General features: G+C 48.0%; 1 protein-coding gene across 1 annotated transcript in view; it reads left to right on the top strand.

Annotated features, from left to right (window-relative positions):
* Positions 1 to 491: 491 nt before the first annotated feature.
* The window catches only part of mboat4 (membrane bound O-acyltransferase domain containing 4), a 36514-nt gene continuing 13205 nt past the window's right edge, over positions 492 to 23800 (top strand). The window contains exons 1-2 of the mRNA XM_072517609.1: positions 492 to 621; positions 8891 to 9115. Of these exons, the coding sequence (XP_072373710.1) occupies positions 494 to 621; positions 8891 to 9115 (353 nt within the window). The 5' untranslated portion in view covers positions 492 to 493. The remainder of the gene's footprint in view (positions 622 to 8890; positions 9116 to 23800) is intronic.

The raw sequence follows: 23800 nt of genomic DNA on the forward strand, positions 1-23800 counted from the left end.
ATGTGGGGAATGCAATTCTAAGTGAAAGACCAATAGTACATGGACCCATGTTCCCTGGATACACACAGGCTTGCTCCAAACGAAAATATTTAGCTTTTAATGTAAGCTTCAGGCAAATACTATGATTGTTAAAAGCCAATTAGCGTGCCAAAAATAATGAATGTTCGCAGATGGAATGCTAAAGTGTCAGATAATACAAACTTCTTATCTGGCACCGGGATTGAATTCCTGTCTGGAGCTGCTCAGATACTAGGTAACGGGAGCAGCAATCAGTCATTTCTCCTTCTTTATCAATTAACATTGTCTCCTGTTGTATATTTTCTCAGGTTCAGTTCAAATATGAACAAGCTTGTGACACATTAGTTTGGTGCCGCTGTGTGGTACAAATTGGGGTCCTGTTTAAATATTGCCACTTGTGCCTTAGTATTTTGTCAGTGGTAGGAATCAGTTCCTTCAATTGGTTGTGTAACCTGTGTTTACACCGTATCCCAGGATGGATTTAGGGTTTTTACAATTTGAGTTAGACTATTACCCGGTCACCATCTACCAGTTTATGAATGTCCCACTTGCACTTATGTTCTACCATCTATCCATCACAGGACACCTTCCTTTGGCTGCAAGGTAAGAATGCCTAAAGTTTGTCAGTAATGAATAATAACAAGCCCCTAACTCTTTTAATCACTAAAAGTTCTTAATTCCATCCTGAACGCTCTGCAACCTGGGATGTTGTGAACATGTACATTTTCAGTTAACTGTTGGGTAACAGGGCGGGTGAAATTCCTTTGGTAGGTTAAAATAAAGCAGCAGAAGCCTCTGATATGCGTGCCTGGATAAAATGTCTGGTTGGCAAATTGAACTTAAATACCTTGGAATGGAAGAAAAGGAACTCGGAGTGTTCTGTCTGCAGACAGACTGTTACATGGGTAAATCTACAGCTTGAGTGTTTATAGATGCAAAAGCAAATCTCAAAAATTGAGTTAAAGTTCTAGTTTGATGACCTTTCATCTGAACCCTGAGAGAGGTTATCAATCTGATGCTGCCAGATCTGCTGAGTATTGCCAGCATTTACTGTCTTTTTATTTCTAGCATTTGTAATATTTTTCTTTTGTACAAAAATGGAGTTGCGGGGGGGGTGGAATGCAGCATGGTACATTGTTTCTTTTATTTTTATTATTATGTATGATAGACCAGGAATTTAAGGAACAAACAATAATAATTTTAACTTGAGTGTAAAGTACATCAGGTGGCATGGTAGCACAGTGGTTAGCACTGTTGCTTCACAGGGCAGGAACCCAGGTTCGATTCTTGGCTTGAGTCACTGTCTGTGCGGTGTCTGCACATTCTCCCCGTGTCTGCGTGGGTTTCCTCCGGGTGCTCCAGTTTCCTCCCCATAGGTCCTGAAAGACGTGCTTGTTAGGTGAATTGGACATTCTGAATTCTCCCTCAGTGTACTCGAACAGGCACCGGAGTGTGGCGACTAGGGGATTTTCACAGTAACTTCATTGCAGTGTTAATGGAAGACTACTTGTGACAATAATAAAGATTATTATCTTATTATTCATTGTTATCCTTTTTGTGTTGACCAAAACGAAAACTGGGGCTTTCCTGAAGTGGAATTCACTCTTTTGCAAGCAGCTGCTTCATTTAATATTAAGAAAATACAAAAAAAGTAGCAGTTTAGTCAACTGTTTTGTGACATTGTGAAATTGTCCAACTGTTCAAAGTGCTTTAATTATATATAAAGTACAAGGATTTCTCCTCTGCTATTAAGTATGGAGAGTCAAGGTTACAGACTCAATTTGGCATTTAAGCAGCCCTTTTGATACAATAACATTCTGGTGATTTTTCAAACTTAATTAACCAAAGGTTAAATGTCCATGAGCTATATTCCAGTAATGGCTATATATTTTTTTTAAAAATAGAGATTTTCTGTGTGAGATCGAACAGATAGCTATTTTAATTGCGCAGGATCTACAATAGACAAATTGCAGTTATAAAGCACTGTTTACAATTACGGGGTATTCTGAAGTGCTTCTTGAATTGTAAAATAAATAATCTTTATTGTCACAAGTAGACTTACATTAACACTGCAATGAAGTTATTGTGAAAATCCCCTAGTCGCCACATTCTGGCGCCTGTTCGGGTACACGGAAGGAGAATTCAGAATTCTCAGCTGGTATGGGAATTGAACCCGCGTTGCTGGCCTTGTTCTACATCACAAACCAGCTGTCTAGCCTACTGAGCTAATCCAGCCCCGCTTGTAGTCACTGTGATGGGCAGCCAATCAGTGCACAGCAAGATCCCACACACAACAATGAGATAAAGGATCAGATAATCCAGTTCTAGTGATACTGGTTAGGATCCCTCTCCATCTGTGAGGGCAGATGCAACCTCAGTTTAACCCTTTCTCGGTACTCATTGATACGTTATCTGGTACAATGTATTTAATTCTTTGGAGTAGAATTGAACCCACAAACCCTTGAATCAGATGTAAGAGTTGATACTGCTGAGTACTGTGTCAGTTCATGTCTGTCAATATGGGACTTCCGGGTGCGGCTATGCAGAGCTAGGTCGCATATTCGGTAGCTCCCGCTTGGAACGGACTTTTGGGCTCTTTTGCAGGGCCCCCACGGCATTTGTTTGACATTTCCCGGTGTGGCAAGAGGACTGCAACGCTCCCCTGACCGTGTCCCCCAGGAGTGTTGTGTCTTTTGGTTGCCAGGCCCGGCAGAAGCAGTGGAAGATTTGGCTGCAACAGGATAAACAGGGCCCCTTCCAGCATGCAAGCGGGGGAAGGGCAAGCTTAAAGCTGCAAACTGACCTGAGGACCTTTATCAAAAGTGAATTCTAACAGCAGAGGGAACAACTGTGAAAAGATCTCACCAGGGCCACTGAAGAAGCGGGGACGAGGCTCCCGGTGGCGGCCATGGAGGAGTAGGTCACGCATTCGGCAGCTCCCGTCTGGAACGGACACTTAGACCTTTTTCAGGAGTTTCCACGGACATTTTGGGGCAGATTGGTGAAGCGAACACTGCCAAGAGGATTCCCTCTCGAGACTTTTGGACTCTTTTCAGGGCCCCCAAGTGGGAAGGAGTTAATAATAGTTCCCCGTCAGTATATGGCTTTAACTAGGAGCGGGGTGACAAAAAAGGTGGTGGTGGACCAGAAGAAGGGAGGGAAGAAGGACAAAATGGCAGCAGGCGGAGACCAGGCAGCGTGGAGGCAGTGGGCGGAGGAGCAACAGTAGGGTATCCAGTGCTGCCTCAGAGAGATTAAAAAGGACCTGCAAGAGCCGATGAAGGTTTCTATTGATAAGCTGCTGGAGACACAGACGGCCCAGGGGGTGGCGATCCGAGAGGCTCAACAAAATATCTCTGACAATGAGGACGAGATCTTAGCCCTGGCGGTAAAGGTGGAATCTCACGAGGCGCTCCACAAGAAATGGCAGGAGCGGTTCGATGAGATGGAGAATCAGTCGAGGCGGAAGAATCTGAGGATTCTGGGCCTCCCGGAGGGGCTGGAGGGGCCGGACGTGGGGGCCTATGTGGTCACCATGTTAAACTCACTGATGGGAGCGGGGTCCTTCCAGGGGCCCCTGGAGCTGGAAGGGGCCCATAGAGTGTTGGCGAGGAGGCCCAAGGCTAACGAGCCTCTGCGGGCGGTACTGGTGTGGTTCCATCGGTTCGTCGATCGGGAGTGTGTGCTCAGGTGGGCCAAGAAGGAGAGGAGCAGCAGGTGGGAGAATGCGGAGGTTCGGATATATCAGGACTGGAGTGCGGAGGTGGCGAAGAGGAGGGCCGGGTACAATCGAGCGAAGGCGGTGCTGCACAGGAAGGGGGTGAAGTTTGGCATGTTGCAGCCAGCGCGACTGTGGGTTACCTACAAGGACTGGCACCATTATTTTGAGTCTCCAGAGGAGGCGTGGGCCTTTGTTCAGGCCGAGAAGCTGGACACAGACTGAGGGTCGGGATGGGCGATTGGGGACTGCGGTGGATATGTTACGCCTATTTTTGGTTCGGGGGGGAGGGGCCTTTGCATTGTTTTGGGTTTCTTTTTCTCTGTGTTTTTCTCTTTCGGGTTGGGGAGGGTGGATGGGGCGGGTTGGGCACTGTTTTGGTTGGTAGCGGGGCCTGGTAGGTGGAGAGCGCGGGATTTTTTTTCCCGCGCCGAAGACTTTGGGGGGCGGGACCGGGGCGGAAAAGCGAGGATTGTTTCCCACGCTTAGAACGGAGGGGGAGAGCCTGTGAATGGGGAGCGGGAGAGGAGGGTGTGCCACACAATGGGAGGAGTCGAAGGGGAGGCGGGAGTGGACGGGGTCAGCAGAGTCAGCTGACTTGCGGAAGTGCAATGGGGGGAGTAAACCAGCTAGGATGGGTCCTAGCCGTGGGGGGGGGGGGGGGGGGGATCGAGTTGCTGCTGCTAAGATCAAGGAGGAGCTGGAGCGAGTGGGGTGGGTCAAGACGGGGGAATGCCGCTGTGGGGAACGGGCCGGGTGTGGGATGCGGGCGCGTGGCTGGCCGAGGAGGGGTCATGGCTAGTCGGCGGGGGAGGGGGGCGGGTAGCCCCCTAATCCGGCTGATAACCTGGAATGTAAGGGGACTGAACAGGCCGGTTAAGCGGGCCCACGTGTTCGTGCACCTGAAGGGGCTCAAGGCGGATGTGGTTATGCTCCAGAAGACACACCTGAAGGTGGCAGACCAGGTAAGACCGAGGAAAGAGTGGGTAGGTCAGGTGTTTCACTCGGGGCTAGATGCCAAAAATCGAGGGGTGGCGATCTTGGTGGGAAAGAAGGTGTTATTCGAGGTGTCGAGCATTGTGGCAGATAATGGCGGTAGGTACATAATGGTAAGAGGTAAGTTGCAGGGAGAGAGGGTGGTACTAGTCAATGTGTATGCTCCGAACTGGGATGATGCGGGCTTTATGCGGCGTATGTTGGGTCAGATCCCAGACTTGGAAGTGGGGGGCCTGATAATGGGGGGAGACTTTAACACAGTGTTGGATCCGGCACTGGATCGCTCCAGGTCTAGGGCGGGTAGTAAGCCGGCGGCGGCTAGAGTGTTGAGGGGATTTATGGACCAAATGGGAGGGGTGGACCCTTGGAGATTTGCAAGGCCTGGGGCTAGGGAATTTTCATTCTTCTCACATGTCCATAAGGCTTATTCTCGAATCGACTTTTTCATTTTGAGTAGGGCACTGATAGCGAGAGTAGAGGATACCGAGTATTCGGCAATAGCCATTTCGGACCACGCCCCGCATTGGGTGGACTTGGAGATGGGGGAGGAGAGGGACCAGCGCCCGCTGTGGCGCTTGGAGGTGGGGCTGTTGGCGGACGAGGAGGTGAGCGAGCGGGTCCGAGGAAGTATAGAGAGGTACTTGGAGACCAACGACAACGGGGAGGTCCGAGTGGGGATGGTATGGGAGGCACTGAAGGCGGTGGTGAGGGGAGAGCTGATCTCCATCAGGGCCCACAAGGAGCGGAGGGAGCGCGGGGAGAGGGAGAGGCTGGTGGGGGAGATGGTGAGGGTAGACAGGAGGTATGCGGTGGTGCCTGAGGAAGGATTGTTGAGGAAGAGGCGCAGCCTCCAGGCCGAATTCGACCTGGTGACCACCAGGAAGGCAGAGGTGCAGTGGAGGAAGGCCCAGGGGGCGGTCTACGAGTATGGGGAAAAGGCAAGCCGGATGCTGGCGCATCAGCTTCGGAAGCGGGACGCAGCTAGGGAGATCGGGGGAGTTAAGGACAGGGGAGGGAGCGTGGTGCGGAGTGGGGTTGGCATCAATGGGGTCTTCAGGGACTTCTACGAGGAATTGTACCGATCCGAGCCCCCACGGGAGGAGGGAGGGATGGGCCGTTTCCTGGACCAATTGAGGTTTCCAAAGGTGGAAGAGGGACTGGTGGCGGGACTGGGGGCCCCGATTGGGCTGGAGGAGCTGATCAAAGGGATAGGAAGCATGCAGGCGGGGAATGCACCGGGGCCAGACGGTTTCCCGGTCGAGTTCTATAAAATATATATGGACCTGTTGGGCCCGCTGTTAGTTAGGACCTTTAATGAGGCAAGGGAGGGGGGGGCTTTACCCCCGACGATGTCCCGGGCACTGATCTCCTTGATCCTGAAGCGGGACAAGGATCCTCTGCAATGTGGGTCTTACAGACCAATTTCCTTGCTAAATGTAGATGCCAAGGTGCTGGCGAAGGTCTTAGCCACGAGGATTGAGGATTGTGTGCCGCAGATCATCCATGAAGACCAGACGGGGTTTGTGAAGGGGAGACAGTTGAACGCGAATGTGCGGAGGCTTTTGAACGTTATCATGATGCCAGCGAGGGAGGGGGAGGCGGAGATAGTGGTGGTGATGGACGCTGAGAAAGCCTTCGATAGGGTAGAGTGGGGGTACCTGTGGGAGGTGCTGAAGAGGTTCGGGTTTGGGGAGGGGTTTGTCAGGTGGGTTAGGCTGTTGTACGAGGTCCCGATGGCGAGTGTGGCCACAAATAGGAGGAGGTCCGAGTACTTTCGGTTGCACCGAGGGACGAGACAGGGGTGTCCCCTGTCCCCCCTGCTCTTCGCACTGGCGATTGAACCCCTGGCTATGGCACTGAGAGAGTTGAGGAACTGGAGGGGGTTGGTGCGGGGTGGGGAGGAGCATAGGGTGTCGCTTTATGCGGACGACCTGCTGCTGTATGTGGCGGACCCGGTGGGAGGAATGCCAGAGGTAATGAGGATGCTTAGGGAATTCGGGGACTTTTCGGGGTACAAGCTCAATATGGGGAAGAGCGAGCTGTTCGTAGTTCAGCTAGGGGACCAGGAGAGGGGGATTGGCGAGCTCCCACTAAAAAGGGCGGAGAGGAGTTTCAGATATTTGGGGGTCCAGGTGGCCAGGAGCTGGGGGGCCCTGCATAGGCTTAACTTTACAAGGCTGGTGGAGCAAATGGAGGAGGAGTTCAAGAGGTGGGACGCGTTGCCGCTGTCCCTGGCGGGTAGGGTGCAGTCAATCAAAATGACGGTGCTCCCAAGGTTTTTGTTCCTGTTCCAGTGCCTCCCCGTGTTTATCCCAAAGGCTTTTTTCAGGCGGGTTAACAGGAGTATAATGGGGTTTGTGTGGGCGCGAGGGACTCCGAGGGTGAGAAGGGTGTTCCTGGAGCGGAGTAGAGATAGGGGGGGCTGGCGCTGCCCAACCTCTGTGGGTACTACTGGGCCGCCAATGCGACAATGGTGCGCAAGTGGGTGATGGAAGGGGAGGGGGCTGCATGGAAGAGGCTGGAGACGGCATCCTGTGTGGGTACGAGTCTGGGGGCGCTGGCAACGGCACCGCTGCCGCTCCCTCCAAGGAGGTATACCACGAGCCCGGTGGGGGTGGCGGCCCTCAAAATCTGGGGGCAGTGGAGGCGGCATAGGGGGGAAGTTAGGGCCTCGGCGTGGACCCCATTACGGGGGAACCACCGGTTCGCCCCAGGAAGAACAGGTGGAGGGTTTTCGGGGTGGCACAGGGCAGTCATACGAAAGTTGGGGGACCTGTTTGTGGACGGGAAGTTCGCGAGCTTGGGTGAGCTGGAGGAGAAGTACGGGCTCCCCCTGGGGAACACCTTCAGGTACTTACAGGTAAGGCCGTTTGCCAGACTGCAGGTGGTGGAATTCCCATGGCTACTGCCACACACAGTACTGGACAGGGTGCTCTCGGGGGCGTGGGTGGGGGTGGGGAAGATCTCGGAAACTTACCAGGTGATGCAGGAGGAGGAGGAGGCCTCGGTGGTGGAGTTGAAAGGTAAGTGGGAGGAGGAGTTGGGAGAGGAGATCGAAGAGGGGACGTGGGCAGATGCCCTAGGGAGGGTGAACTCTTCCTCTTCATGCGCGAGGCTCAGCCTCATACAGTTTAAGGTGCTGCACAGGGCACACATGACCGGGACAAGGATGAGCAAGTGGGTGAGGACAGGTGTGTTAGGTGCTCAGGGAGCCCAGCAAATCACACCCATATGTTCTGGGCATGCCCAGCGCTGGAGGAATTTTGGAAGGGCGTAGCGAGGACGGTGTCGAGGGTGGTAGGATCCAGGGTCAAACCGGGCTGGGGGCTCGCAATATTTGGGGTGGCAGAGGAGCCGGGAGTGCAGGAGGCGAAAGAGGCCGGAATTCTGGCCTTTGCGTCCCTGGTAGCCCGGCGAAGGATTCTCTTTCAGTGGAAAGATACGAGGCCCCCAAGCGTGGAATCCTGGATCAGCGATATGGCAGGGTTCATTAAATTGGAGAGGGTGAAATTCGCCTTGAGAGGGTCGGTACAAGGGTTCTTTAGGCGGTGGCAACCGCTCTTAGACTTTCTGGCAGAACGCTGGACATTGGTCAATGGCAGCAGCAGCTCGGGGGGTGGGGGGGGGGGGCTTACTTTATTTTTGTTTATGTTATTTACACTGGAAGGGTCTGAGGGGGTGTATACACCTGTTGTCTTAAGTCGGGGTGTTAATGTTAATTTATTATTTAGGTACGGGGGGGAGGGATTTGGGGGGTTGCTTTTTTAGATTGTGTTTTGTACTTAACCCTGTTGGGTTATTTTTTCTTTCTCATTTTGTTATTGATATTTTATGAAAACCTTTAATAAATTTTTTTTTTAAATGTATGTCAATATATATATATATATATAAATGAGAACTTGTAAATGTGTCTATATATGTGTGTGACTGTATAAAGTGTATGTGTGTATGTTGGTGTATTTGCGTTTCTGCATGTTTGAGTGTATGGTTTGATACATCAGCGTGGGTATGTGTGCTGTATGTGTTGTCCTACATGTGGGTGCTTGTGTCTGTATCCCTTTTAGAAAGGTCGATTGATAACAAGGTGCCAATGTGCACAATTAAGTAGCAATTCATATGGGTCTAACTTAAAGAACAGAATTTGTCATATTTCCCCAGATATATATTCCTTATGATCGGAGGGATCCTTATGGCGATTGTTTCCATGGGGCCTTATGCAGTTCTGGTGCTCATACCTTCTATTTTCTCAGTGATATTCATTCACTCGCTGGAGCCCAGAATTGTTCACAAGTTTACCTTCCTCACTCAGATGGGATGGCAGACGCTGTGCCATCTCTGGCTACACTACAAAGACTATTATTTACAAGAAGCAACAGACATTAAGTAAGTATGTAAGCATTTATTATAAGTACCACTTGATGATTAATTGGTTTATTCTCCAGTCTAATATTGCTCTCATCTGGTGTTATAACTAGTTCTACCTTGCCTGATCTTATTAGTCTTCTCTTGTGGCTGTTCTGCTGGTTTTTCTAGCCTCTATATTTTACTATTTTGCCTTCAAACTAATGCATGATCTTCTTTATACACATAAGTATTGGAAGAGCTAACCAACACTAATATCCAGGCATTCGCTCAATGGAGTCCAGCATGGCTATCAGGACTGCAAGGAGACTGCAGACACAGATTTCACAGATCCTGCGTCCAAATGGAGATCTATTTCATTACAGAATGATCAACAGAAGATCGGCAAATTCTTCAGCAGTCATCTGTCGACCCTGGGGATAAATGTGGTGATGCCCAGCAGACTTTGATGACGGCTAATACTGCATCGACCTTTGAAAGTTTGACGGTGTGACCTATCAGTTAACTGATATATTCTATGTTCAAATAGAGGCAATGTATCCCTCATTTGCATGTGCCTGCCCACGTGTCAAGCCACATAGAAAGTAAGGCTCACAATAGCAGTGGGTGGGGATGGTTCCCATAAATTACAGCCTGATAGAGGATCTGAATGGCAAGTCCTTATTATCATTTTCTCATTCTACAGCAGCTGGCCAGATTAGCAGGTCCCCACACAGGAAAGCCAGCACGAGGAGGCCAGAGTGTTGGTGGCAGTCTCTGGCAATCATGAGAGACTGGAGGTTACACAGGAGGTTGGCACGCAGGCAGAATGTCTGCTTGGGGGGGGGGGGGGGGGGGGGGGAGAGGCTACTGATGTAAGTACTCCTGCAACTCCTGTTCCACAAGTAGTGTTCTAAACAAACAGATCAACTCTGTAGCCACTTTTTCCATCTCCAATTAGCTGGCAGCAGAGTTAAAGCTGAAAGCAAGATTACGAGGGTAAACGCCCGCAGTAGGCCGAGTTGGCCATGTTCCCAGCCTTACTCAATATCAATATTTTGCAAAAGCTTAAATCAGGTACCTGTGAAGGAAAGTTAATGAAGGAGGAATCAAGAATTCAAAAGGTAAACATGCTGATGTGATTGCTTCAGTTAAGCTCATTGTTAATTCAGTTTCACTCAACAAGTGCCAATAACTGAGGTGTTACTCAGTTAGCTAGAACTGTTCACGTGTGTGTGTGTGTATGTGGGTGTGTGCACATGTGTGTGCGTGCATTAAATCTTCATTTGAAATTAAGATGAGGCTTCCTCTGCCACTCATTTCAAGTAATTTATGGAGGATATAAATGTTATGTTCTGGTGCTGGCCGTTTGGAATAAATGCACTAAAGGACATCTAGTTCTTGACTAGTTAAAGTTTTATTGTTCAACAATTTATTGGGTTAGATAACCATAAAAATCTTATAAAAAACTACTAACTATTATAAATTAACTAAGAGCTACTACAAATTGTGACTATCCACCACGAAGACGATCCCCAGACTCCCTGAGGTAACAGTGTCATGTGGCTGTTCTCTACTGTCACCTGCTGGTTGAAGGTCTTGTCTATCAATATATACATGATTGTTTATACATATCATCACATCCCCTTTCCTTTGGCAATGTATAGTTTTTACATACATTATTTCAATATACTATACAATATATATGAAATGCATAATGTGTTCATTATTTACATGTTTACAGTTCATCACAAGTTCAATTTGTCTGGTTTTCATCTGTGTCGTGTCAACCTTCTAAGCATTGTTTGAACCTGTGAGTTTGCTTGATGTTCATTTGTTGTTAAAGATGATTCTTGCAGTTTTTCTTGGTTTTGTACATTTCCACCTTGTTCTGTTTCTGTATGCTGAGGTAGCGTTTGTTCAGTTGTCCTTGGGTTGTTTAGAACATCATCTTGTGGTTCCATAACAAAGGGGTGCTGAACCTTCAGCAAGGCTCTCCTGTTTCGTCTTAGAACTTGCCTGTCATCAGTAATGATGATATATGATTGAGGACCTGATGATTGTAATATCTTAGCACACTTCAACCATCTTTGGGCAGCACGGTAGCATTGTGGATAGCACAATTGCTTCACAGCTCCAGGGTCCCAGGTTCGATTCCGGCTTGGGTCACTGTCTGTGCGGAGTCTGCACATCCTCCCCGTGTGTGCGTGGGTTTCCTCCGGGTGCTCCGCTTTCCTCCCACAGTCCAAAGATGTGCAGGTTAGGTGGATTGGCCATGATAAATTGCCCTTAGTCTCCAAAATTGCCCTTAGTGTTGGGTGGGGTTACTGGGTTATGGGGATAGGGTGGCGGTGTTGACCTTTCCAAGAGCCGGTGCAGACTCAATGGGCCGAATGGCCTCCTTCTGCACTGTAAATTCTATTCTATGAAAATTCTATCTGTTTACATCAGGATCTTCCACCCTGACTGTGTCATCTTTTTCTAATTGCTGTAGCATTCTTCTCCTTTTGTCATAATACCTCTTCTGCCTCCTTTTTTGAAATGTGAGCTTCCTCACAAGTTTTCGATTTGTTTGTTTCAGTGGAATGTAAGGTAAGGTTGTTCTGGGCTGTCTATTCATCAACAACTGCAAAGGAGATAATCCATTTATCAATGGTGCTGCTGTATAGCTAAGTAGAGCAAGGTATGGATCTTCCCGGCTGTCCGTAGCTTTTTTGAGTAGCTGCTTCACAATGTGTACACCTTTTTCAGCCTTCCCGTTGGATTATGGATACAGAGGACTAGAAATGATACTCTGAAAATCATATCTCTGTGAACTCTGTCCATTGTCGCTCATGACAATTTGAGGTATTCCATGGTGAGCAAAAATGTCTTTGGTATGTTTGATGGCACACCTAGCTGATGAGTTTTCTAGTTGTACGACTTCTGGAAAGTTAGAGAAGTAGTCAATTACCAACATGTATTCTTTTCCTGCTGGATAAAATACATCCATTCCTACTTTCCGCCATGGACTCGTAATTATTTCACCTATTTGCAATGGTTCTTTTTGTTGTTTGTACTGACATTTCTGACAAGGTGCACAGTTTTCTATCATGATTTGCATGTCTTGATTGATGCCTGGCCAGTATACTGTCTCTCTGGCTTGTCATTTGCATTTTTCTATGCCTAAGTGCCCCTCATTAATTTTTTTCAGAATCATTGATCGGAACGATTTTGGGATTATTATTCTATTTTGTCATGGCAAAAACCCATTGGCTGCACTTATCTCTGCTCTGATGTTATAATAATTGGAGCAGGATCCTTTCGGCCATTCCCTCTGTGAGATATTTTATTACTTTCTGTAAGATTTCATCTTTACTGGTTTCGTCTCTGATGAGTTTTTACTTCTCACCTGAGACTGGAAGGGATTCCGTCACAAGATTCACGTGTGCTTGTACTTCTTTCCTGTCTGTAGCACGAGATAGTGCATCTGCTATGATGAGATGTTTACCTGGCGTGTAGGTGAGATCAAAATCGTATCTTTGCAACTTCATCATCATACGTTGTATCCTGGATGACATCTCATTTAGATTTTTCTTTACTATCACATCAAGTGGTCTATATGGTCAGTTTCAACTAAGAATGTCAGTAGGCGATATACGTAATCATAGAATTTGTTTAATCCATTTATCAAGCCCCAGTATTCTTTTTCTATTTGAGCATATCTCCGCTCTGTATTAGTCAATGACCTTGAAGCATAGGCAATTGGAAGCCAATTCTCGTCATTGTCTTGTTGTAATATTACCGATCCCAACCCATCCTTCGTCGTGTCTATCGATATCTTTGTCCCCTTCGTAGAGTCAAAAAATGTCAGCACTGATGCTATAGTCAATGCTTCCTGTAACACTCGCCACTCATGTTCATGTCTGTCAGATCATTGGAAAACAGTATCCTTCTTGATTGTTTCCTTCAAGCACGTTGTTTTGCTGAAAGATTAAGAATACATTTTCCCACAAAATTTATCATCCTGAGGACTCCTTTTTTGTTGTTGGACGTGGCATGTTTAAAATCGCCTTTATCTTCTCATGGTCAGGTTGTATACCTCTAGCAGAAAGTTTGTCTCTTAAGAATGTGATTTGTTTTCAATTTCAGACCATGCTTTTTGATGCTTCTCGGCCCTTTGATAAGCCTTTTGTTGTGCTCTTCTCTTTTTGATCCCCAAACGATAATGTCGTCTATGTGCACTCTGACGGCTGGAATGCTTTCTACGACGTGTTCCATTTCCCGATGGAAAATTTCAGATGCTGAAATAATACTGTTATAACCTGCCTACTTACCATTGGCTGGGGACTAATGACAATCCCACAATTCTGTGGGAGTATGAGCTTCCCCAATGAGGGGGGCGGAGAAACCATTAGTAAACTCCAAGTATAAATAAAGCAGCCCCAGTTTGGAACCAGCAGGAAGGAGTGAGCAGCAAGGGAAGTTGCTGCTGCTGTTATATATATATGTTATTGTAAATAAATGTTATTACTTTGTATCCTTAAAACTCATGCTGGATCCTTTGTGGCCCTCACAAAACTGGCGACGAGGGTTAAAGTGAATAGCTGTCTACACTGCTGAAGCCACCTCCCTGGATTTTTGTTGGATACAGGTTGGAAGTTGTTTTCTATTATACCATGCCTCTGTACGGACGTTTGGATGTTTTTGATGCTGCGCTGGAAAGCTGGAACCAGTACACACAACGGATGCATTACTATTTCCGGGCAAACAATATCACCGAAAACGAGCGGCAGGTGGTCATATTGCTCACCGCCTGCGGCCCGCATACATTTGGGGTACATTACGTACCCAGCTGCGCCGGACACCAAAACGTTTGATGAACTTGTGAATATAGTGGGGCAACATTTTAACCCAACCCCGTCCACGATAGTCCAGCGTTACCGGTTTAATACCGCTGAGAGGACCCCTGGAGAATCCCTTGCTGATTTTCTATCCAGGCTACGCAGGATTGCGGAGTACTGTGACTATGGTGAGACCTTGTCAGAAATCTTACTCAACCGTTTGGTTTGCGGTATTAACAATGCGGCCACCCAGAGAAAGTTGTTAGCTGAGCCAACATTGACTTTTCAACAGGCCATTCAAATAGTATTGTCCCGAGAGAGCCCAGAATGAGGAGTGCAGGAGCTACAGGGAATGGAAGTGCATGCCTTGGGGCGCAACCCCTTCCGTCCGAAAACGTCCCCCCGCACTCTTGCGGTACCTTGGGCGAGGCAACGTCCGGACCGACGCCAGTGGCCGTCGGACATTCCTCCCCGAAGGGAGCCTTCTCCAGAACCAATGGATGAGGAGCTATGTCCGTGTCAGACTTGTAGGTGCCGACCCCGTCGCGGACGGCGGTTCTGGGGGCGCCAGAGGCGCCGTCGTTCCAACCGGAACTGGGACCAGCCCAGGGGCCGTTACTGGGACCAGCCCAGGGGGCCGTACCTTCCATGTGGATGAACCTGCGGCGACTACTCCTGAGGACGTGGAGACGGAGGACGACTGCCTGCAGCTGCATTGTGTGGCAGCTCCCCGTGTGGCCCCCATTAAGGTGACAGTACGGGTCAATGGCCACCCGCTTGAGATGGAGTTGAACACTGGCACAGCGGTCTCCGTGATCGCCCAGAGGACATTTGACCGCATCAAGCAGGGTATACAGACCCTTACATTAACCGACTCACAGGCCAGGTTGGCCACCTACACGGGGGAACCACTGGACATTGCAGGAACTACAATGACCCCTGTTGTTTATGGACGCCAGGAGGGGCGTTTCCCACTTATCGTGGTGCGCGGCCATGGGCCCAGCCTGTTGGGTCGGGACTGGTTGCGCCATTTGCAGTTGCAATGGCAGCACATCCTCCAAACAGTTTCTGAAGGGTTGACTGAGGTGCTAGGACGATACCCAGATGTATTCCAGCCTGGTTTGGGGAAAATAGAAGGGGCCGTAGCCCGTATCCAAGTCGAACCAGGAGCCACGCCGCTCTATTTCCGGGCGCGCCCGGTGCCTTACGCCTTGCTCGAGAAGGTAGAAGGGGAGCTCACTCGTTTGGAGAGTTTGGGTATTATCAGGCCCGTCCGTTTTGCTAACTGGGCAACACCAATTGTACCTGTAATGAAGCCAGATGCCACAGTTCGCTTGTGTGGCGACTATAAACTTACAGTGAATATGGCTTCCCGACTCGACCGATATCCAATGCCTTGCATAGCGGATCTCTACGTGAAGCTTGCAGGTGGACTCTCGTTCACAAAATTAGATATGAGTCACGCCTACCTGCAGTTGGAGCTGGACCCTGCCTCCCGACCATATGTAACGATTAATACACACCGGGGCCTGTATGAATATACACGGTTGCCCTTTGGAGTATCCTCTGCCTGCGCAATTTTTCAACGTGTTATGGAGGGCATTTTGAGAGGTTTACCAAGTGTTGCTGTCTACTTAGATGACGTTTTGATTACAGGGACGTCGGAGCAGGAACATTTGGAAAATCTGGAGGCTGTCCTTAGACGCTTTTTGGAGGCTGGAGTCCGTTTACGTCGCACAAAGTGCGTATTTCAGGCAAAGGAAGTAGTCTACCTAGGTTATCGGGTGGACCGCGAAGGTTTGCACCCCGTCGCAGAGAAGGTGCGTGCAATTCAACACGCCCCCGCCCTGACTGACACTTCGCATCTTCGTTCTTTTCTCGGTCTCGTAAACTATTGCGGGAAGTTCCTCCCCAATCTGGCAACTACGCTGGCCCCTTTGCACCTTCTGCTAAAGAAAAATCACACCTGGTTTTGGGGTCAGCCACAAGAAACCGCTTTCCGGTGGGTAAAGCAACAATAGTCGTCATCTGGGTTACTAACCCACTATGATCCTGGAAAGCCTTTGCTCGTCACATGTGATGCATCCCCGTATGGTATTGGGGCCGTCCCGTCCCACAAGATGGAGAACGGGGCCGAGCGACCGATAGCTTTCACCTCCCGCACATTGACTGCAGCGGAGAAAAAGTACGCGCAGATCGAGAAGGAGGGCCTGGCAGTGGTTTTTGCGGTGAAACACTTCCACCAGTACGTGTATGGCCGCCATTTCACTATCGTGACTGATCATAAGCCTCTGCTGGGACTTTTCAGAGAGGATAAGCCAATACTGCCCATTGCTTCCGCACGGATCCATGCTGGGCTTTGTTGCTTGCTGCATACGAGTATTCTCTGGAGCACAAACCAGGTACGCAGATAGCGAATGCCGACGCACTGAGCCGATTGCCTTTATCGACCGGCCCCATGTCGACCCCCACGACCGGTGAGGTGGTTGCAACCCTAAATTTTATGGACACCTTGCCTGTCACGGCATCACAGATCCGTGAGTGGACCCAGACGGAGCCAGTCCTGTCAAAGGTTCGGCACATAGTCCTGTGTGGTGGGCAGCATAGACAGCTCCCAAGCGAGTTGCGGGCATTTTCCTCCAAGCTGTCAGAATTCAGCGTGGAAGACGGCATCCTCTTGTGGGGGACGCGTGTGATTGTCCCGGAAAAAGGCCAGGAGCTGATACTAACAGACTTGCACAATGGGCATCCAGGTGTGACCAAAATGAAAATGTTGGCCCGGAGTTATGTCTGGTGGCCAGGCCTCGACACCGACATTGAGAAGGTGGCCCAAAACTGCTCCATTTGCCAGGAGCATCAGAAGCTTCTGCCGGCCGCGTCCCTACATCACTGGGAATGGCCAGGGCGGCCTTGGGCACGCTTGCATGCAGATTTCGCAGGCCCTTTTCAAGGATCCATGTTCCTTCTATTAATTGACGCCCAGTCTAAATGGCTAGAGGTGCATAAGATGCAGGGGACAACGTCCTGCGCAACAATTGAAAAGATGCGTTTATCGTTTAGTACGCATGGCCTCCCCGAGGTGCTGGTCACGGATAACGGCACTCCATTCACGAGTGAGGAGTTTGCGAGGTTCACAAAGATGAACGGCATACGCCATATCCGCACTGCCCCTTACCACCCGGTTTCAAATGGGTTGGCAGAGCGCGCAGTGCAGACATTCAAAAGAGGCCTAAAGAAGCAGTCTTCCGGATCAATGGACACGAGACTGGCTCGCTTTGTTTACGTATAGGACCACCCCCCATGCGGTGACTGGGGTACCTCCCGCAGAACTCCTAATGGGCCGGACACTTCGCACCCGCCTTAGTATGGTTTTCCCGGACATTGGCGCAAAAGTATGCCGCACACAAGAACGGCAGGGACACGGATTTTCTCGGCATCGGCCGATTCGGCAGTTTGCGCCCGGTGACCCAGTGTTTGTTCGGAATTTTGCTGGTGGTGCCCAGTGGGTTCCTGGTGTAATCTTTCGCCAAACGGGCCCTATATCTTACCAGGTGCAAGCCCAGGGTCGTCTCCAGCGCAAACATGTAGACCACGTTCGGTCCAGAAGACTATCCCCTCAAAAGATTCCCCGGCCTCGGAGCTCATTTCTACAGCCGCAGAGACCAGAGACAAGGGAAGGTAGTCCTCACAATCTTCCACTAGTGCCTCACTCGAAGCCTGTGCAGGTCGTTACAGAACTGAATGGAGATAGAGACGCTGGCATGACGGAGGCAGCAGACTCTGACTCCGAGATGGAGACACAGGATGCATCAGAGGGGGAACCCTCGGGTCCACGGGCCGTGGATGTACAACCGTTGCGCCGTTCATCACGGAAGCGCCGGTCTCCGTCTCGTTACACGCCGCCTGATCCGGCGCCGCGTGCAAATGGTGTCCGGCCTGCGGCAAAACGAGTCCGACGCCCTCCTTCGCCAGGGTCTTCGGTGGATTCCTTGGACTTTGGGGGGGAGGGATGTTATAACCTGCCTACTTACCATTGGCTGGGGACTAATGACAATCCCACAATCCTGTGGGAGTATGAGCTTCCCCAATGAGGGGGGCGGAGAAACCATTAGTAAACGCCAAGTATAAATAAAGCAGCCCCAGTTTGGAAACAGCAGGAAGGAGTGTGCAGCAAGGGAAGTTGCTGCTGCTGTTATATATATATATGTTATTGTAAATAAATGTTATTACTTTGTATCCTTAAAACTCGTGCTGGCTTCTTCGTGGCCCTCACAAAAAATACCAAATGGCGTTCTGAGAAAACAGTATCACCCGAATGGAGTGTTGAAAGTGCACAGTTTTGTACTCTCCTCATCTAACGCAAGTTACCAAAAAACCCTGCAGTGCATCTAGTTTGCTAAAGCATGTCACTCCTGACATCTCACATGTGATTTCTTCTCTCGTCGGCATAGGATAGTGCTTTCTCCTTCTGTTTAAATTGAGATCCTTGGGATCCATCCAGATTCTCAATGCTTGTTGCCGAATCGCTTGCATAATATGGTGGTTTTGATTACTCGCTTAAATTGACCACCCCTTCTGGGACCATGTTTTGCCTTAGAGTGCGTCACAGTGCTAATGTTGTCGGCTGCATCTCCAAGCTACATGCCAAATTCCTTCGGGTTTCGAGTGCTAATCTGCTGCACAGCCAGCTCGCTGGCATGACAAATCTTAATGGCATAGTTGAACTGGAGTTCATTCTCCCTCAACAATCTCTCTCTGGAACCTTGTAATTGCTAATCCCGAACATGATTTGCTCGCGGATCATCGACGCTTGCAGGGTTTCAAAATTACAGGTCCGCGCCTTTAACCTCAAGTCCATTAAAAATCTATCAAACAAATCACCTGCCTGCTGTGTACGCATGCGAAAAACATAGCGCTCAAACTTCTCATTTTTCTTTGGTGTACAGTGCTGAACAAATTTTTTCATGACATCATCAAAGTTATTTTTATCCGCTTTGTTATCGAACGCAAAGGTGTTAAAGATTTCTATCACCTGTGGACCTGCTACAGTGAGCAGCAATGCTATTCTCCGCTAATCAGGCTGAGCATGCAGACCTAGAGCTGCTAGAGTGTGAATTGCTGTTTAAAAGTGCGCCAATTCGCATCTACATTATCAGTGACTCGAAGCTGGTGTGGTGTCTTCAGACCTTCCATCTCAGACTTCGATGTCTTGCACTGCGTTGAGTGATATTCGTCAGTACTCTACGTGGTTAGTAGAAATTCTTTTTCTGTTTTCTTCTCTGTTTACCTTGTTTTTGGTCTTCTCAGATCTGAAGAGTTACTTCTGGTACTATGTTGCGTTCTGGTGCTTGGCCGATTGGAATAAATGCACGAAAGAACATCTAGTTCTTGACTAACAAAGAACAAAGAACAAAGAAAATGACAGCACAGGAACAGGCCCTTCGGCCCTCCCTGCGCCGATCCAGATCATTTATCTAAACCTGTCTTCTATTTTCCAAGGATCTACTTCCCTCTGTTCCCCACCGTTTATATATCTGTCTAGATATATCTTAAATGATGCTATCGTGCCCGCCTTTACCACCTCTGCTGGCAAAGCATTCCAGGCACCCACCACCCTCTGCGTAAAAAACTGTCCACGCACATCTCCCTTAACCTTTCCACCTCTCACCTTGAAATCGTGACCCCTTGTAATTGACACCCCTACTTTTGGAAAAAGCTTGTTGCTATCCACCCTGTCCATACCTCTCATAATTTTGTAGACCTCAATCAGGTCCCTCCTCAACCTCCGTCTTTCCAACGAAAACAATCCTAATTTACTCAACTTTTCTTCATAGCTAGCACCCTCCATACCAGGCAACATCCTGATGAACCTCCTCTGCACCCTCTCTAAAGCCTCCACATCCTTCTGGTAATGTGGCGACCAGAACTGCACGCAGTATTCCAAATGTGGCCTAACCAAAGTCCTATACAACTGTAACATGACCTGCCGACTCTTGTACTCAATACCCCGTCCGATGAAGGCAAGCATGCTGTATGCCTTCTTGACCACTCTATCGACCTACGTTGCCACCTTCAGGGTACAATGGACCTGAACTCTCAGATCTCTCTGTACATCAATTTTCCCCAGGACTCTTCCATTGACCGTATAGTCCGCTCTTGAATTAGATCTTCCAAAATGCATCACCTCGCATTTGCCTGGATTGAACTCCATCTCCCATTTCTCTGCCCAACTCTCCAATCTATCTATATTTTGCTCTATTCTCTGACTGCCCTCCTCGCTATCTGCAACTCCACCAATCTTAGTATCATCTGCAAACTTGCTAATCAGACCACATATACCTTCGTCCAGATCATTTATGTATATCACAAACAACAGTGATCCGAGGACGGATCCCTGTGGAGCACCACTAGTCACCTTTCTGCATTTTGAGACACTCCCTTCCACAACTACTCTCCATCTCCTGTTGCCCAGCCAGTTCTTTATCCATCTAGCTAGTACAACCTGAACCCCATACAACTTCATTTTTTCCATCAACCTGCCATGGGAAACTTTATCAAATGCATTACTGAAGTCCATGTATATGACATCTACAGCCCTTCCCTCATCAATTAACTTTGTCACTTCCTCAAAGAACTAGTTAAAGTTTTATTGTTCAACAATAGTGTGGGTTAGATAACCATAAGAACATTATAAAAAAAACACTATTATAAATTAACTAAGAGCTACTACAAATTGTGATTATTCACTATGAAGACTATCCCCAGACTCCTCGTGGTTACAGTGTCACGTGGTTATTCTCTACTGCCACCTGCTGGTTGGAGGTCTTATCTATCACTGTATACACATTATTGCTTCTGTATATCATCACAGTAAGCACAGCGTGTGGCCCAGTAACAACAGGAAAATAAAAGGATCTGCAGATGCAGAGACACTGGAAATATATTTCAGAACCACTGGAAAAGAAAGAAAATAACACCATCAATGAAAGTATAAAACAAATATAAGTGATGCTCCAAAATCAACACAATCGAAGAATATGACAATTTTTTAAAAACCGCACAACTGCTGAGTGAGGAAGTCCTGTATTAATGTTTATATCAGAATAAATTATGAGATTCACTCCTTAGGGCAAATTAATAAGGGCTTGGGATAAAATTGCTGCAAGTTAGAGGCTTCAATTGGAGGTAGGTATTCCTGCTCTGCCACAAACCAGCCAATGGAAGGAGAATTTAGCGTCATATATCTGTTGGACAGTTGCAGTAAGTATTTCTTGTCCTTCACGTGCTTTGGCTGAACACACCTTACCCCCATGGGTCTTTCTCAGAGCTCGCTGACTTAAATTTCATCTTCCTACGCCTCAGAGAAATTGGCACACCTATCTCTGCCTGCAATTGACTGATCTTGTCATACAATCTGTAACTACCTCCCAATCCCGGTCTTCAAGAAGAAGTCTTACAACACCAGGTTAAAGTCCAACAGGTTTGTTTCGAATCACTAACTTATGGAGCACTGCTCCTTCCTCAGGTGAATGAAGAGGTAGGTTAACCTGGTGTTGTAAGACTCCTTACTGTGCTCACCCCAGTCCAACACCGGCATCTCCATGTCACCCCTGTCTTCAATACTGTGTTTGTAAAAGGTGCCACTCTACTTCTGCTAAGTAAAGATTATGAGAAAAGGAAGACAGAATCTGATAGCATCTGCCAGGAGTTGTTCCAAACTCTTATACTCTTGTCTCATTTAAATTGACCAATCTGACCAATTTAAAGAAAATTGACCAATCTGGATAAGGCATGCATCAGGAGGTGGTAATCATTTCTAACAGTGGTTTAAGAGTCCAGGAAGATCTCAAGCTAGTGAGGCATAAATGCATAGGCATGCCAAACGACACTTTTGTTCCCTTGACATCTGTCTTTTTGTTTAACAAAATATCTTGCACAAGATGAGGCATGAGTTTTTATATCCCACTAATGAGCTGTTCCTGGGCATAGTATGGAGCTGGTCTATTTATCACTGGTAAGGAATGTTGTATTTAAGTAAACCTTCTTCATTTCAATTATCTTCTATTTCCCAGCATTTAGTTTACAAACTAAATCTATGCTGTATAACCTTTAAGCTGAAACTCTAGTTTGAACTCATTTTCCATACTTTGTTTATGCTGATTCAAAGTTTGTGAATATCACTAACAGCCCTGATTGTCATTGAGAAAGTCAATGTGGTGAAGTTACTTCCACGGTGCAGTTATATACAGTTCTAAGATTTTGACCTTGTGACGAAGAAGGAACCAGGATATATTTCCAAGTCAGGATGGTGCATGGCTCAAAGGGGAACTTGGAATATTACCATGCATGTGCTGCCCTTGTCTTTCTCGGTGGTGGAGTACATGAGTTGGGAAGTGCTAAGTCTTGGTGAGTTACTGCAATGCATCCTGAGGATAGTCAACACAGCTGCCATAGTACACTAGTGGGGGAGGAGTTTGAGATAGTGGGTTGGGAGCAGACTGCTATACCATAAGACCATAAGACATAGGAGCGGAAGTAAGGCCATTCGGCCCATCGAGTCCACTCCACCATTCAATCATGGCTGATTTCAACTCCATTTACCCGCTCTCTCTCCATAGCCCTTAATTCCTCGAGAAATCAAGAATTTATCAACTTCTGTCTTAAAGACACTCAACGTCCCGGCCTCCACCGCCCTCTGTGGCAATGAATTCCACAGACCCACCACTCTCTGGCTGAAGAAATTTCTCCTCATCTCTGTTCTAAAGTGACTCCCTTTTATTCTAAGGCTGTGCCCCCGGGTCCTAGTCTCCCCTGCTAATGGAAACAACTTCCCTACATCCACCCTATCTAAGCCATTCATTATCTTGTAAGTTTCTATTAGATCTCCCCTCAACCTCCTAAACTCCAATGAATATAATCCCAGGATCCTCAGACGTTCATCGTATGTTAGGCTTACCATACCTTGGATATTGTTGCGCATCTTGAATACTGCTGTAGTTGCACCAATCCAGGCAAGCTGAGAGTATTCCAACACACTTCTGACTTGTGTCTTATAGTTATGGAGAGGCTTTGGGAATTCAGAAGATTCAGAGAAGTCAGTCTCCGCAGAACATACACCCTCCACACTGTGCTAGTGGCCACCGCAGGTATGTGTGGCTCGGTGAGTTCCTGGTCAATGATGATTCATAGAGTGATAGATCATTTGCAGTACAGTAGGAGGCCAATCGACCCATCAAGTAATTGCCAGCTCTCCAGAGAGAAATCTAGTCAATCCATTCCTGCGAGGATGTTGATGATGGGGGTATCGATAATGGCAATGCCAAGGGGAAGTGGTTAGATGTTTTCTGGGTGGAGATGGTCTATGTGAGCATTACTTGCCACTTATTAGCTGAAACCTGGATTTTGCCCAGGCCTTGCTCCATGTGGGTGCAGGCTGCTTTATTCTCTGATGAATTCAGAATTGAAATGAGCATTGTGTAATCATCAGTGAATAACGCGACTTCGCTCTCAACTACAAGAACTTGTATTAATAAAGTGCTTCCAGTGTGATAAAATGACCCAAGGTACTTCACAGAGACATTATGAAACTATGACACCAAGATACATTACGACATAATGGGTGCTGTTGTGTTATGCTGCTTCGGATAACACAGGCTGCTACTTGATGCAGTCTTAACAACAGGATGCTCCAGACTCTGAAATGAGTTCAACGTGTTTATTGAACTATTAACACCGTTCTCAAATGAGTGCGACTCTCTGCTAATCTAACTGTAGTAACTCAGTCTAACTGTACCAGCTTGCTCTAAGCCACATGCTGGGGTGTGATGCTGCTGATCAACCCTGTCTAACTCTCTAGATGTCTGTCTGTGGAAAGAGACAGGGTGTAAGTGCCTCATCCCTTTTA

Source organism: Scyliorhinus torazame, chromosome 9 (genome assembly GCF_047496885.1).
Source record: "Scyliorhinus torazame isolate Kashiwa2021f chromosome 9, sScyTor2.1, whole genome shotgun sequence".
In the NCBI taxonomy this organism is placed as follows: domain Eukaryota; kingdom Metazoa; phylum Chordata; class Chondrichthyes; order Carcharhiniformes; family Scyliorhinidae; genus Scyliorhinus; species Scyliorhinus torazame.